We start from the raw sequence: 16,878 nt of genomic DNA, 5'->3' as shown, positions 1-16,878 counted from the left end.
TTTAATCTTCCCACACTAAAGACCAATATGTTATTGTCTTATGAAGCTTTAGTCTGTTTCTGCAACCAGTATGCAATTCTGACTTCTAGAGTTTTATCTTTAATGGGCTGAACCTAATTAATCAGAAACCCCTCTGACAAGCCTGAAATTTACAATACAATGTATGCAAAGCAATCCAGCTGGGTTGCAAAAAGAGTTAACTCATAAAACACAGCAGAGAACTCACACAAAGAATATCATCTTCAATACAAAAATAATCAGCACCATTGCACATCAGTTTTAAAGCAACTGAAAATTTAAATTAGGTACAAACTTTAACACCAAAGATCCCTTATGTGTTACTTGCACATTAATGGGTGCAGCCATAAAGCCACATTGAGTACACAACAAATACTACAGTAAATGTACACCACAATTTGGCGCATCCAACCACTGCAAAAAACTACGCCACTGAACGGCTCACAGTTCTTACATCTAATGTGTCAGTTACTGTGCAAATCCTGAAAGAGGCAAAACAGACATAAAGGTGATCAAAAGACTTAAACTCCTCTAAAGCAAGGACAGAAAGGAAAGATATTTTGTTTTATTTTTATTCTTTTTCGTTCAAGATGATGCACAATGTCTACTAGTGCAAATTGACAGGGTTCAGGACCTGTACAGTGCTGACACAAGGTAACAAAGGAAATGGCAATTATAATTACCGCGCTCATGAGTGATGACTGAGGAGGGGAAAGACAGAACAATTGAAATCAAAAGAAAAAAAAAGATGAGATTAGGTATTCGAAATTATACTCAACTTCATTTAAATATTTTTAAGAATCAGGTAGGTTGAAAGAACAGGGAAAACAGAATTTTAAAAATCACACCGAAGGAAAACTATATATTAATAAACAGAGAATATACAGATCTCCTTGTTTTGTTAAAACCAAATAACAAAGGGGTTATGTCAGATAAATCAAAGGTATTTTCAATAACTGACAAACCCCGTGTTTATTTAACATTTACGCAAAGAAAAATTAAACACAATTTCTTTCTTCAAAAAAAATTATAGACATATAAAAGCATGCACACACGTACATATCCCTCTGCACAGGTACACACACTTTATACAAACTGCTATTGGAAAAGTACTTGAAGAATCTGCGCAGTTAAAAGTCTTCCTCATTTATCACTTAATATCCGATCCTATAGCCTCCTGAAAATCTATTTTTTATTTAATTGCCGTTTGTAATTTGGTGCATGGCCATCCATCTTTCAAGGAACATTGAATATGTGTTTTTGGTAAGTCACATGACACAACAGAAGTACAGGTGATAGCTATAATCACAACAAGATGACTATGATTGTTCAACAATAACCGGAATATTATAATGACGAGTGATTCAAAAACTAAGTGGAAGGGATCAAACAAAAATTATCACAACATTTGAAAATGGAAAATGCAGCAGTATGATTGGCTAAAGCCCAAGCAAAAAAGAGGTTTCAGGATCAAAAAGTATTTACAGTTTTTTTATAGCAGCTAAACTTTGGATCTTCACCTACAAAGGATACCTTTTGCTGGATACATCAAAGGTTGGATTAAACAGGATATTTTGTTGCTGAAAAAGTAAAATGCATAATCTTTTGATAACTGTCGCTGAATTCCAGCTTTTGCATTATGAATACGTAATATTATCTTGTTTGGTTAAGCTGAAGAACAAGGAACATTTGAAAAGAACTTCGGACACCTGTTGCCCCCAGAGTCATCTATAATAATGCATCATGTATGACATTCATTTGCTGATTTTACTAAAAATTTATAATTGTATTTCAAACTAAAGGGACTAAAATGTATTGATGTAGGAATGCCAGTTCAACAGGCTAGCTATTCATATGCTAATAACGTTAAGTGCACACGGAGAAGAGTAAGCCATTCAGCACTTCAAACCATACCACCATTTCATGCGATCATGAATATTCTATAAACTAAATCAGTTCACTCACATTAGTTCTACAGTGCTTAATGCCCTGTCAATCTCACAGTAAATCTGAGTTACTCAATGTTGACTGTAAACATAGATTTTACGCGATCAAAATTAGGTTCAATAATTTTAGTATGACTATTTTCTGTCTTTATAAACATTTATTTATTTTTATCCAGAGATACCGATGGGACCCTATAAGCTGCACTGTCCAGCAAGCCCCTGTTTAACCCTAGCCTAATCATAGGACAATTTACAATGACAAATTAACCTAGGTGGTATGTCTTTGGACTGTGGGATTAAACCTCACATGATCACAAGAAAGACAAACAAATTTCTTACACGTGGCGCCAGAAAAGAATTCTGAACTGTGATGTCCCGAGCTGTAACAGCATCACGCGAACCACTACACTACCGCGACACCCCGACATGGTTTACCTAAATTAAGCATTTAAAATGTTGGTGCTTCTAACAGCCCCAGGAATAAACATTGATGAAAATTTCAGACATCGCAAAAGTATTAAGATTTCCCTTTCTCTGTGGTATAGAAATTCATTCTTAAAGGGCCGTTTGGACAAATCAGGTGGCTGACAGTGCAGATGAACATTCACTGACTGTGCTCACCCTACAACATGCAATAGTTGCATTGCCTCTATCCCTTCACTGTAATGGACAACTTAAATAAAATGTCTTTGAATCAGAAGTAAATCCTGTCATGTCAACTCTTTTTGAAATAATAAAGATACTTTGCATGAGTCTTTACTGTAGCAGCAATACCCTTCCAAAAGCATTTATTTTGTTACATTCCAGAATCGTATATTCCGAGACCTTAAATAAATTGAAATTACTTCTACTTTTTTAGTGGAAAGAGTGCAAATATTGTCAGTTTGTCAAATCTAACTACAAAAGTTATGTTTGTACTTTTAGTTCTAAAAAGTATTAAGAATTAGCGTTGCTGAAGCAATATCCTTTTAGCTATCACTATCATCAGTTTTAAAATTGTGCCATAAATATGTGACATACTTGTATGATTTTTTATTTTCATTTCTAATGGTCCTCATAGCCTAAAAATTAGGATAACACCACTTCTAAGGTAGTGGAGGGAGACATGTACAAATGCATCACGCATTTTCACATTAGTTTTCCATTACGTAATTATTTCATAATATTGCATGACATAATTTTTTCTCTCAAAGCATATAAAATATGACTAGAATACCATAAAGGTGCTTCAGCATATACCTGATCCCTCTTCCGTCACCATGCCAAGTCCTTCTGCTTTGTTCTGCCGTTCAAATGCATTTAGATCAAGTACACTGTGTTTAAAGTAAATAAGTATGGTTTAGTTGTTTAAGTTTCTTTAGCTTTCCTAAAAGTGAGAATACAATGTATGATTATATTGACAATGATAAGACTCCAGAGACACATATATTCTAAGTGACACAACTAGGTGGTATGATGTGTTTTACCATTTCATATAGTCAGCATCATTAGCAATGAAACTTCAAATGTACCTTTCAAACTGGGTCATTTTTAAATAAAAACTCCACAATCCAAATAATGTATGTGCCAAACATAGAATGCCTCAAGTATTTAATACTTGATATTAGCTCCTTATAAAAACTACTGTATATTGAAGAGAAACTCAAATCCAAAGGTGTAGGTTTTCTCTTTTTGTTCTGGATAATGTATCTCTAGATCGGGGGTACCCAACCTTTTTCATGCCATTGAGCCTTACCGTTAACCAAGGAGTCCATGGACCCCAGGTTGGGAACCCCTGCTCTACATCCTCTGTTTGGCTTTTGGACGCCAAACAGAGTAGAAGCTGATGGACTTCTCATGAAGTCCAACAGGGCTGTACAGACTATCATAAGTTTCCCAGCTGCAAGTTCGAGCAGTGGTTCGATTAAACTCAATGTGACAAAGTGCATGATATCCTTACCTGCAAGACTGCATGAGACCTGCCAGGCTCTGAAAGAAACCCACATCTTTCTTTTCTTTGAGACAATCAAGCATTTTCTGCAGAACATGAAAAACAAACCTTATGTGAAAGGTTAACAACCATCTTATTGTTTAGACACAACACAGTGCATTGGTCAACTAACATTATTGAGGAAAAAAAGACATTCAGCACCTGAGTGATCCAAAAAACTTGCGCAGCTATTTGCTTACTTTATATGAACAGCTGGAATGTCAATCACTCAAATGAATTGAAGTAAATTTCAACCATTGATCATTTGCCTTAGACAGTATAATAAATATGTGACTAGATCTGTTTTAGTTTGTGTCTTATTTAGCACAGACCGAAATATTTTATCAATAAAACAACCTTATTTGAGCATCTCAAAGTCAAAGCTGTTGGGGAGCAAATTATTACTTTTGATATTCTGATCTTAAGTATTTCTTGTCCATTTCACTGAAGATTCAGGTGCAGGTAATGTAAAATTGCAAATAAGAGTGAATAAATGTTAAATCTGTTGAATAATTACTAATGGTCTTCAAAATGAAAAAAATGATGATTTTCCATTCATTCCTAAAATTCAGAATCAATCCAAACCAAGAATTCTCACTTTATCATGTCCCTTCAGTGATAGTGTTAATATTTCCACCTTTCCAATCTTAAGGACTGGAAATAATTAAACCTTTTCTTTTCAGTGAATTCCAGTCTTGGATTCCTCCAATGTCAGGAATGGAAGCACAGGATGATTACATGACAGAAGGAGGCCATTTGGTTCATTGCATTCATGCTACGTCAAATGACCATGAAATATTTAACAGCACCAGAGCAGTTTACCAAAAGTATTCCTTCAATCAATGTCGTCTTGCTGGGAACAGTGGGCTTAAATGAGGCTATTTTATTAAGATGCTTCTTCAAGCAATTGCTGTGGTATGCTGTACTATCAGTACATTGTCCTGACCTGCACATTTCACAAATGTCAGTTGCTTTCTTGATAGGCTAGTACTGTATCGTTTGCAGAAACTTTCAGGAGATCAGTCTGTGGCTATCAATAGAAGAACATAGGGATGGGGTGTCATGAACTCTTCAGACCAGCGCAGGGCGCCAGAGAGCATTAAGCTTCAGCACTCTGACACACCTGAACATCATTCATTTGTTTTAACGAGAACTTGTTAAGTAACTGGTTTAGTCGTTAAGTTTTCCTTGTGTTTTTCATGTCATTTGTTTTTTGAAAGCAGATTCCTCATGCATCCTGTTTTTAATTTATTGAATTTTGATTTTGAAGCACACAGGATTCTCATGCTATAGGCACTATTTAAACTTGTCATGACTAACATTCACCCCCGAGTGAACTAACGTTCTGTGTACTACAGCCCTCTAAAGTACTCTCTGAGTTATTTGTTATTCCCTGTTATGACTTTGAATAAATCCTCATTGTTACTTTCTACCTTTGAGTCTTGAATTTATTCCACACCTGGGTTCATTTGCCTGTAGGTCTCATTATGGGGGTGTGGTGTGAAGGGAAACAAAGTGGAGTTATGGAAAATGCTGGGAAAGGGATGTACAGCAAATAGTACTTGAGTCTCTTTGGTTGTAACATACAACCAAACCACCCTTGTAATGAAACACACCTCATGGTCCAGGTAACCCTGTGCTCCCACACTCAACAACTAATCAGGGGTCTATTAGTTGCACTTGGTCTGTTTACAAAATATTCAATCTTCACAATGAACTGATGGCACCAGTTCTTCCTTTAATAGAAATTACAGGAGATGATCCGCCACAACACAGCATCCTGCGAGGGTCACTTTAATTTACTCTGCATCCCTATTTCTGACATGATTTACATCATATTAGATATTCATGGTGGTTGTTATAGTGTGATCGTTTGATCTGGTTTCTGTCTTTGGGTAATTAAAACTACCATGCATATGCATGACATCATATCTGGTACAAAATACAAGAGGGGACCAATGCTTGAACTGAACAAGATCATGACAAGACTGGCCTAGTCCAATTTCACAATAAGGCACGCGTCAGAAATGGGCACACAATGGAATGACCTTATAATGTGTGAATAAAGCTAAGTAATCTATTTTTAGGCACTGCCTATTATTTGTTACCGGAATCCATAATCTACCTTTGTTTGCGACTTTATTAAGGACAGAATAACACAACAGTTAGTTAAATCTGAACAGACTGCAGAATGCTCATGCTTCTGAAAAAAAATGACTGAGCACTACATTTTCTATGGAAATAACTAAGCTAATGAAGAGTAGAATATTGGCCAATGTGGATCACACTGAAGCGCAGAAGGGATCCTATAATTTTCCACTGAAGAAAATCCAAGTTAAAAATAAAAGCAAGTGAAATAAAAGACACAATATTGACCTTGATTGATTAAGCAACAGAAGGCAGAGAAGACAAAAATGTACTCAGGTCTCCACGATCCATTTTATTTATTCATGGCTTAGATGAAGCAATGCAGTTTAATCTCCATCTTTGCTGATGACATAAAGATCAATGATACAATAAACAGTCTGGCTAGGGACATAAATTGATGGTTTGTGAAATGTCAAAACTGTCAAAGAAGGGTTTCTTGCCAGTCAAGTGCATGGCCATTCATTCAAGCTGTATTTAATTTTGGCCAGACTAACAACTGGTACAAAGTCATCACCAATACCGTTCTTCCGCATTTGGTCTGATTTACCTGCTGAACTGTGGAATTCCCACCATTCAGAATAGCAATGCCTAGCTTCAGTGTGGATGCAACCATTGGTCCCATTTCACCTGAGGTAAATGAAAGAAAACTTTCACAGCTCCATAAATAATGCAACGAGTGGGCACAAAAAAGCCACAAGATCAATGAATGTGGCTGGTACATAACATCAGGTGAGAAATTGTTTATGTACCGTGTCAGAATAATGAAAGCCACAATCAGTCATTCTTAAACAAAAATACTCCATCTATTTCAAATCTATAACAGCATTACCCATTTCTCCCACAGCAACCATGATTTATGTTTTTATTTCAATTGTTCTGTTTTCTTCAGTGAACAAAAGCTCTGTTCACTATATTTCCCTTCAGACCTTGTGACCCTGAAATCAGTTCATTAACTGCAATTTCATTCTTTTGCTGAGAAACATTTATTATCCATCATTAATTGCTTTGAGTGGGGGGAACTGTGGCCTCTGTAGAGAGCCAGGACTCTAGATTATGTCCAGGCCAAACCATATTAAAATGCTGGTTCTCTCTCCTAAACAACATCAGTAAGCCAGGTAGGTTTTTAGAACAATATTTTGCCATTAGTTTTCTTTTGTTTCATTAAACTAAACTTAACTTCCCTAGTTTTAATTATGGGATTCAAAGTCACATCCTCTGGAAATTGGCCAGTAATGCAAGAACTCCATGGTGGCCCTTTTAAAACACCATCTGTTGATTACACTCAGTGAGCACTTTATTAGCAACTCCTGTACCTAATAAAGTAGCCATTGAGTGTATGTTTGTGGTCTTCTGCTCCTGTAGCCCGTCCAAATTAAGGTTCAACGCACTGTGTGTTCAGGGATTCTTTTCTGCACACCACTGTTGTAACGTGTGGCTATTTTAGTTACTGTCGCCTGTCTATCAGCTCAAACTAGTCTGGCCATTCTCTGCCTACCTCTGTCATTAACAAGGCGTTTTCACCCACAAAGCTGCCTTCACTGGATGTTGATTTTGTTTTCCACGCCATTCTCTGGAAAATCTAGACCCTGTTGTGCTTGAAAATGCCAGGAGATCAACAGTTCCTGAGACACTCAAACCACTCCACCTGGCACCAACAAACATTCCACAGTTGAAGTTACTTCGATCACATTTCTTATCCGTTCCATCATTTGGTCTGAACAATAAATGTACCTCCTGACCATGTCTGTGACAGAGAGCACTCGGTAAATGCATTCCTGACACACACACACACAAACATTGCCTTGTCATTCTACTGTCATTGTGGTGAGTGCACGCTCTTCAATGTCTTCCCCGGTATATTCTCATAATTAACCCACCATTTTACCTCCGCATTGCTACATGCACTCAGGGTCAGACACCAAAGTTTAGTTTATTTCTAAACTGAGCTGATACACTCAGGTTGGCTTCATGGTGCCTTTCCCCCACACCTGGCAGAATATTTAATTTCTTCAGTAATGGGGATGTGTATATATTGATTGTATGGTCTCATTAATAGAACATAGAACATAGAATAGTACAGCACAGTATAGGCCCTTCGGCCCACAATGTTATGCCGACCCTCAAACCCTGCCTCCCATACAAGCCCCCACCTTAAATTCCTCCATATACCTGTCTAGTAGTCTCTTAAACTTCACTAGTGTACCTGTCTCCACCACTGACCCAGGCAGTGCATTCCACGCACCAACCACTCTCTGAGTAAAAAACCTTCCTCTAATATCCCCCTTGAACTTCCCAGCTCTTACCTTAAAGCCATGTCTTCTTGTATTGAACAGTGGTGCCCTGGGGAAGAGGCACTGGCTACCCACTCTATCTATTCCTCTTATTATCTTGTACACCTCTATCATGTCTCCTCTCATCCTCCTTCTCTCCAAAGAGTAAAGCCCTAGCTCCCTTAATCTCTGATCATAATGCATACTTTCTAAACCAGGCAGCATCCTGGTAAATCTCCTCTGTACCCTTTCTAATGCTTCCACATCCTTCCTATAGTGAGGTGACCAGAAATGGACACAGTACTTCAAGTGTGGCCTAACCAGAGTTTTATAGAGCTGCATCATTACATCGCGACTCTTAAACTCTATCCCTCGACTTATGAAAGCTAACACCCCATAAGCTTTCTTAACTACCCTATCCACCTGTGAGGCAACTTTCAGGGATCTGTGGACATGTACCCCGAGATCCCTCTGTTCCTCCACACTACCAAATATCCTGCCATTTATTTTGTACTCTGCCTTGGAGTTTGTCCTTCCAAAGTGTACCACCTCACACTTCTCCGGGTTGAACTCCATCTGCCACTTCTCAGACCACTTCTGCATCCTATCAATGTCTCTCTGCAATCTTCGACAATCCTCTACACTATCTACAACACCACCAACCTTTGTGTCATCTGCAAACTTGCCAACCCACCCTTCTACCCCCACATCCAGGCCGTTAATAAAAATCATGAAAAGTAGAGGTCCCAGAACAGATCCTTGTGGGACACCACTAGTCACAATCCTCCAGTGTGAATGTACTCCCTCCACCACCACCCTCTGCCTTCTGCAGGCAAGCCAATTCTGAATCCACCTGGCTAAGCTTCCCTGGATCCCATGCCTTCTAACTTTCTGAATAAAATAGAGACTTCTGCTGATTTTGTAATATAATTGTAAATACATTGTGGGTTGCATCATATTCTAATTCATGTGTAGTCTGAAGTTGGTTGGTTGTTAATTAAAGATGGTATGTCCTAGTGCCTATAAAAGGAGCTCTTCGCTCGCAGTTTGAGAGAGAGATAGGGGCTGCCAGGTGTTCACATTGGATAAGAATAAGTACACCTGTTGTGTTTTCTTGAAGATATCATTTTGTAAATATTGGCATATTTCTTTTCACTAATTTTTTGAAGTTTGATTTTAGATGCATCCCTAATAAACACCCTTGCACTAAAGTGCTAAGCCATTCCAGCCATTTTTTTCTTTGGTCATAACCCACGTATCTAACAATATCTGCATGCATTTATGAATTGACTTGCTGTTACGTGATTGGCTGATTAGATATTTGCATTATCTAATGACAGGTACAGGTGTACCAAAAAAGTAGCCAATGACTATTTATTGTGTAACACTTAGCTGCCTTACCTTTGCTGGCACTTAACATCTGCAGCACCATCTCAGCAGCACCTCGATCATGAAGTCTTGCCTGTTGATACAGAAGCTTCTGTTTCTCCATTTCCTTCTCCTAAACAGAGAAGCCAAACAATTGAATGGGGGGCAAAGTCAACCACTTTCTTTCTTTTTCTGACAAGGATGTTCTTCTGTTTTTAAACCTAGGGCTCTATGCTAACTTCTCAGACTGGGCACTTTGGATTTCAACTTTTCTGATACCTGGGTACAGTCCATCTTTGCAAGATGCTGACAAAGGTGTCAAGGCAACCGCCCAACCACATTTAAATAGTGTTAATGGCTTCTTCAACCATCATAATAAGCTGAAGTATCCTTTTTTGAGTAGATTGCATTCAAAAATGACCCAAAACAAACCTTATGCAAGCCGGAAATTTGGCTACTATTCTTACAGGATGCTAAAAAATATATTGCAGCATAAGGAAAATACTTTCTTCAATTGAATGTGTCCGAAGAAAATATCAAAACATCTGTAACATCTGTACAGCTCCATGTTTCCACTAATCCTATTGTGGTACACATGTTTTAGAAGAGTACAATCTGAGCCAGCTGGAAGATATTTTAGGTTGTCTATATGTCAGAATTGGTACATCTCATTACATGGAAAATGAATTAGATTCACAGCATGGAAACAGTTCCTTCAGCCCAACTGGTTATAGCCGATCAAGATTCCCATCCAAACCAATCCCATTGGCTTGGGTTTGGCCCATATTCCTCTAAACCTTTCCTGTCCATGCACTTGTTAAATAGGTGCATGATATAGGATCAGAATTAGGTCAAGTCTCTTGGCCATTCAATCCTGACTGTTTTTAACCCCATTCTCTCACCTTCTCCCCTGTACAAATTGAGACCTTGAATATACCCAAAGACTTGGTGTCCACTGTCCTTTTTGGCATATTCCACATCATCTGGACTGCCCTGAAGTCCCTGGGGCATCACAGTAGCGTAGTGGTAAGTGCGATGCTATTACACCACAGGGCTTCAGAGTTCAGAGTGGAATTCTGAGGCTGTCTGTATGAGGTTTGTACGTCCTTCCCATGAGCACATAAGTTTCCTCCAGGTGCTCTGATTTCCTCCCATATTCCAAAGACAAACTGGTTAATTGGTCATTATAAATTGTCCTGTGATTTGGCTAGGATTAAATAGGTGGGGTTGGGGGTTGGGGGTTGGGGGTTGGGGGGAGATACGTCTCTAGCAAAGGAAGTGTAAGGCGCTCCTTCCCTCCACTTGCCTGAAGGTCACTCTTGGACAAGGTGTAGCACCTGCTTACCCCCCCCCCATCAATCTGGGTCATGTGAAGCCATGGGAGCAGGTGGTGGATGGTCATATGAGCAGTTGGTGCATATCACAAGTCCTGGTAATGTGCCCACTGACGCCAGGCAGACAATCTCTGTAAGGTATTGATAATGGCTGTGATCACCATCTTGTAAAGACACTTCCCACAAGAAGGCAATAGCAAACCACTTCTGTAGAAAAAATTTCCAAGAACAGCCATGGCCATGGAAAGACTACAATTGTCTACATCTTATAACATGGCACATAATGGTGATGATGAAATCAGCGGGTTGCTAGGTACTATGGCTCAATGGACACTGTACTTCTAAGTAAAATAAAAATACAAACAAATTAATCCAACATAACTATCATCTGTGAAGAGATTTCAGGTCCTCCAGCAGAAAATTTCAGGACAGGTTGATGAAAATAACCAGAGATATTAACTGCAAATGCAATAAGTTTCTGGATTGCAACACCATGATTCTTCAAGGGAAAAAAGGAACAGTTCTTCAGACATGTGAGGACTGAAGTCTGAAAGAAAACCCATGATCTAACAAATAGATGGGCGGTGAGAAGAGGGCAGGACAGCTATAACGTGCTTGGGTCATTCAGTGTCGTTAAGGCCATATGCACCCAAGGAGTCAAAGCACTTCTCACTGAGCCAAGAATGACAGGCAATTTATCAAGGACAGAAAGGGAGTCAAGGTCCACTGGAAGGAACTCAGCTGTGATATTAGCACCTTTGACTCCATTCCTCAGGGAATTATTCACTCTGTCTTGATGGCACACCTGTCAAGAAGTTATAAAGGCCAACTGATTGACAGTAAGTTCTTGGAAACAGAAACTTTCAAACTCGAGTCACAAATTCACCATCTGATTCCCCATGTCCATGAGGAGGAAGATGTAACTTTAGATGACTTTAGAGGCACAGTAGCCATGTCCATCTTCAAGGTAAAGACAAATGCAATTGTAGTAAGCATTTCCCACATCCCACAGTCATTGCAGGATTAGGGTATAAAGTTGTTATTCTTCCAAAATTTTCTTAAAGTTTAACTTTCCAGTGTTTGTTCATAATTGTCATATAATCACATAATATATGTGTAATTGTTGAGTAAATTTTTGGCAGCTGATGCTGTATTTTCTAGAAGCTTCTCATTTTTTCTGCAACAGGTTGAACCTGGCTGTTTTAAAGGTTAACTTTTATCACTAGAATGCTGTTATCTCGAGTTTGAGTATGAGCTGACCATGACTTGGTACTTCATCTGCAGCACCATCTCAGCAGCACCTCCATCATCAAGTCTTGCCGGTTAATACAGAAGCTTCTGCTTCACCATTGTCTTCTCCTAAACAGAGATGCCGAGCAATTGAATGGGGGAAAATTAAACATTTCTGTTCTCTGACAAGAAGGCTTTTCTGTTTTTAAACCTTGGGCTCCAAGCTAACTTCTCAGACTGGGCACATTGGACGCCTGACATTGTAATTTTAACTTTTCTGGTATCTGTGTACAGTCCAACATTGCAAGATGCTGACAAAGTTATTAAGGATGTGATTGGAAACTATCTTTATACTGGAACACAACCGATGAAGCACACACAGGAGCACTCCAACTACAGATTCTGTTTAGGAACATAGGAACAACTCCTTTCAACAGCTTGCCTTTGAAATAGGCCTGACAAAACCCACACGATTAAGCACGCCTTAGTAAGTCCAAACTCCTGAGGAATTACACCTTGCAAGTCAACTGAAAAAGGAGGATACCACAGCTTGGATGGAACAAGAGGGACCAACAGAAGACAGTTTAGAGCCCTGCAAACAGTATTGAGTGTTCAATGGTGCAGCTCAAAGCTGAGAAAATGGGGCATGAAACAATTAGATCTACATCATGTCCAGACAAAAAGAATTTGAGAGACGGGTGACTTATGGACAGCAGCAGCGAAGCAGCAAAAAGCAGCAGCAGCAGCAGCAGAAGAGCAGCCCTAATGAAGTCGTCTTTGCTGCCTTTATGTTCTTCCAAATCCATTCGGGAACACATTGGAACAACCAAGTGTTCAAATGGAAGAGGTTAAAGATAAGGGAGGCTCTGATAGGAAAGGGGCTACGAAAAAAAAGCAATGGCACAAATGAACAAGGTAATGAACCGGAAACTAAATGAAAATTTGTAAAACAGTAGATGACACTAACACAGAACAATTAGAGTTTTTTTGTTTGCTTTCTTTTCTTTTTTTTTTGGTTTTACCAGAGATGTTTCCCAGAAGCTGCCAAATTTGTTTCGCAAATCTTTGATTATACCACGCTGCAAAAACAAAATCGATCAGTTTTTGTCATTTCCATGGAGTGCAAGAACTCTTAAGTCTGGAAGAAAATGGTGATGTCTAAAATGGGAGCGTAAATTAAAACAACGCAGCCTTACTTCACTTAGCCATGCCAATATCTGATAGTTTTGCCTTCATTTTCAACTCCTTCCTTTGTAGCCACACAGTGAAGAAAACAAAAATTCTTTGTTTTTGTTAAAGTAAAGTAATCTTTGTTTTTATTAAAGCTGCAGCATTTCTTTTGTAGCCTTCATGGGTGGATTTTGCATTTTATGTAATCTCTCTTCCTTGATTTTATTTTACTTCACACGAGAGGGCTCTCCATACCTGACTCAAGTTCCCCAACGGTGAAATCTCTGGAAAAGAGTTTGGAAATAAGGTGCTGTACAAACAGTTTGTTGAGGTGAGGGACTGATGGCATATAGCATGGGATATTTCCATAAAATATTTCTCCAGTGTAAATAATTAAAACTCATAACATTGTTTTTAATTTATGCATGGAAAGTATTTCATTAATCTAAATAAAAAAGGCCATCCAATTAACACTTCAGAGTTCCTATAACTAGTCATCAAAAGCTACTTGCTATAAATTAAGCGTTGGCAACACACACAAAAAATGCCAGTGAACGCAGCAGGCCAGGCAGCATCTATAGGAAGCGGTACAGTCGACATTTCGAGCCAAGAGTGTTCTTTATTTTCCTCCCTCGTTGACCGATTGTGGGCATTGTATTATTTGTGAGGATGTAATATCGCTCCTACTTGCCCCTGAGATGAGTCAACTACTTTGATGGATATGGAGTCACATATGAAACGTTGAAGTTCTTATGGAAAAATGTGGAAATGACATTTCTCCTGGCTAGAGTGTCTAGGACCCGGAATTACTGTCTCAAAGTTGGAGCTGGTCTTTATCACAGAGATTTCCTTCACTCAGAGGGTGGTGAATCTTTGGAACTCACAACCCAAGAGATCAGTGGAGGCTCAATGATAGGTTTTTGGATTTTAACAGAAGCAAGGGACATGAGATTAGCACAGGAAACTGATGTTGAGATAACAGGCCAGCCACGACCTTAAAACAAAGTGGAGCAGGCATGTTGGTCATCCCTACTCTTGTTGATATACAGGCCAAATGAGTGAAGGATAATGGTATGCCAGAAGGACTTCCATAGCAACCGAGTTGTTTTGTAGCTTTTTAAAAAATAAAATAATCCGGGTTTTAGTTAAATTGCTTGAAATTACATTCTCTAGATGCCATGCTGTGATTCAAACTCATCTCTCTTGACCAGTAGTCCAGAATTCTGACTGCCAGCTCAGTACCTTAACCACTACACTACTATACTATCAATGAGATCTTGCACTGCAAGTTGGTGGAAATGGAAAACAGAGACACTACAATGTCCTCCAAAAGGCACTGGTAAGCCAGGTAAACCATAAAAGCAACTATAGATCTCCAAAAACAGATAAGCTGACTGTGAAATAAACTATATACATTTTTTTTTGTAACAGGGGTAACAAATTAAACACAAGATCAGGTGCAGACAGTGAAATATTGAGGGATGAAGAAAGAAAGATGAAAAAGAGGTAGAAATAAATAATGAAAAGCAATTTAAATAAAGAAATGATCTCCACCAATTGAAAGCTGAGTTCTGCATTGATAATTCATTCATTTTTAGTGCCAGAAAGATTAATTTACATATCACAACATTAAAAAGGTTCCTGGAATGACATGAGGAAGAACTAATTTATACTGATGATTATTTCATATCATTTGCACAAATACAGGAATTCCCCACTGAACAATGATGATATCTTCACACACAAACTTCCAAACAGTGCAATTGGACTATATCTTCTATTTCAACACAGCTAACATCATGACTTCCCTCAGCTGAAGTTGCTGTGTAAATGGCCAGTATAGAACACGAAACGCATGAGCCTCACTGTTATTAATAGGGAATTCTGAAACAATATCTCCAGAAACTTAGATTATTTCATGCTTTATTCTAGTTTTTGTTGAGAGGATTGTTTGTATCGATTCCTTTTTCTTTATGTCTTGACCGTTCAGGAGCTGTTGGGTGTTGTGAATGGACTGAAGGTTTATTCTGTAAATCGTGAGAGCACTATTAAGGCATTGTGGAATAAGTGCCAATCAAACAATCGAACTACTCCATTTAATAAGCTTTGCTCAGGATATATGAAAAGGACTAGATTCATAAAATATTGTATACCAAATTTAAAAAATTGTTGGTATTCCAAAAAGAAAAAAAAATCACTATTGGATCTTTTATCCAGTTTTGAGATCCACCCATTATGGTTCAAAAAAGTGCAGTGCAACATTAAACACGACAAATTAAGAGCTGGATTACAGTCACTTTCTAACAATAATCGAAACCATGCATACTTCTACTGAGCACACTATTAGATTACATCTTTTCAGTGATTCAATAACTGATTTGCGCTCTAGCTCTCTGACTGACTCTTGTTACCACATACACCCTAAATGGTGATCAGTTTATCTTCGAAAGAATGTAACGGTGTGAAAGATCTCAGAATCTGCAATGATGTAATCTAATTTAAAGAGCAACCTATTTCAGAGTAGTATATGGTGTGACACATACATACTTTGAATATAAATTTACTTTGAGCTTTGAATGATAGCATTTTCTTTGAGAAGGTATTTGTTTATCTTCATGGCATAGACATTCAGTTGCCAAACAGAAATGCGACCCACACTATTTGTAATTGATTAACTGTGTTAGAATTGAACATTATGTCGAACTTAAAATGTGCAGCCATTTCAAAGGAGAAAGCTCACAGTGCCTCGTATAAAGCAAAGATATCTACAAAAAATAATTAGTTTTAGACATGAAAGCAATGAATAATAGACTTGTATGTATCAGTTGAGAGATTAATCTTACTTCAAAGGTTTTAACTTCTTCCTCACCATCCTCATCTTCTTCTACATGACAACTCTGCAATAATAGAACATTGAAATATCCGATGAAATGTGATTCAATTTACAACCACATAAGAGCAAAAACTAGAATTCTTAACCCAAATTTTTTGACCTCCCTATTTCAAGCTACTTTGCTCATTTGACTAAATTACTTCCAAAAGAAAACCTTCTTCTACCTCAGGATTGAATAAATTTATCACAGAAATGCAACAAAATGCAATGTTGAATATTTATTCAAATATTACCTTTGCCATAATGTCAGCATAAGCCATGTAGAGGAAATCTTCTTCAAGATTGCTAAAAATTAAAAGAAGATTATTTTTGAGTATATTATTTGTCAGTTAATTCATTTCGTGGTTACAGTTGCCCCTTTTAAGAACACGAGGAACGATTCAACCTCACTTGCCCCATCATTGAGATGTTACCACAACCTAAGGACCCATTTTCAGAGCCTCTTTATCTCATGTTCTTGATGTTTATTGCTTAATTATTTCTTCTTATTATTTCTTTCTTTTGTATTTGCACAGCTTGTAGTCTTGACCAC

At 38.1% G+C, this 16,878-nt stretch overlaps 1 protein-coding gene across 1 annotated transcript in view; it reads right to left on the bottom strand.

Annotated features, from left to right (window-relative positions):
* The window catches only part of ryr2a (ryanodine receptor 2a (cardiac)), a 785,545-nt gene that overhangs the window by 106,931 nt on the left and 661,736 nt on the right, over positions 1-16,878 (bottom strand). The window contains exons 77-82 of the mRNA XM_072264911.1: positions 16,580-16,631; positions 16,297-16,350; positions 9,753-9,852; positions 6,629-6,708; positions 3,904-3,980; positions 3,204-3,277 (exon numbers count right to left, since the gene is read on the bottom strand). Coding sequence (XP_072121012.1) covers positions 3,204-3,277; positions 3,904-3,980; positions 6,629-6,708; positions 9,753-9,852; positions 16,297-16,350; positions 16,580-16,631 — 437 coding nt within the window. The remainder of the gene's footprint in view (positions 1-3,203; positions 3,278-3,903; positions 3,981-6,628; positions 6,709-9,752; positions 9,853-16,296; positions 16,351-16,579; positions 16,632-16,878) is intronic.

This window comes from Mobula birostris, chromosome 8 (genome assembly GCF_030028105.1).
Source record: "Mobula birostris isolate sMobBir1 chromosome 8, sMobBir1.hap1, whole genome shotgun sequence".
In the NCBI taxonomy this organism is placed as follows: domain Eukaryota; kingdom Metazoa; phylum Chordata; class Chondrichthyes; order Myliobatiformes; family Myliobatidae; genus Mobula; species Mobula birostris.
Note: the sequence above shows the minus strand (reverse complement) of the source record. Positions and strands in the feature narration are given on the sequence as shown.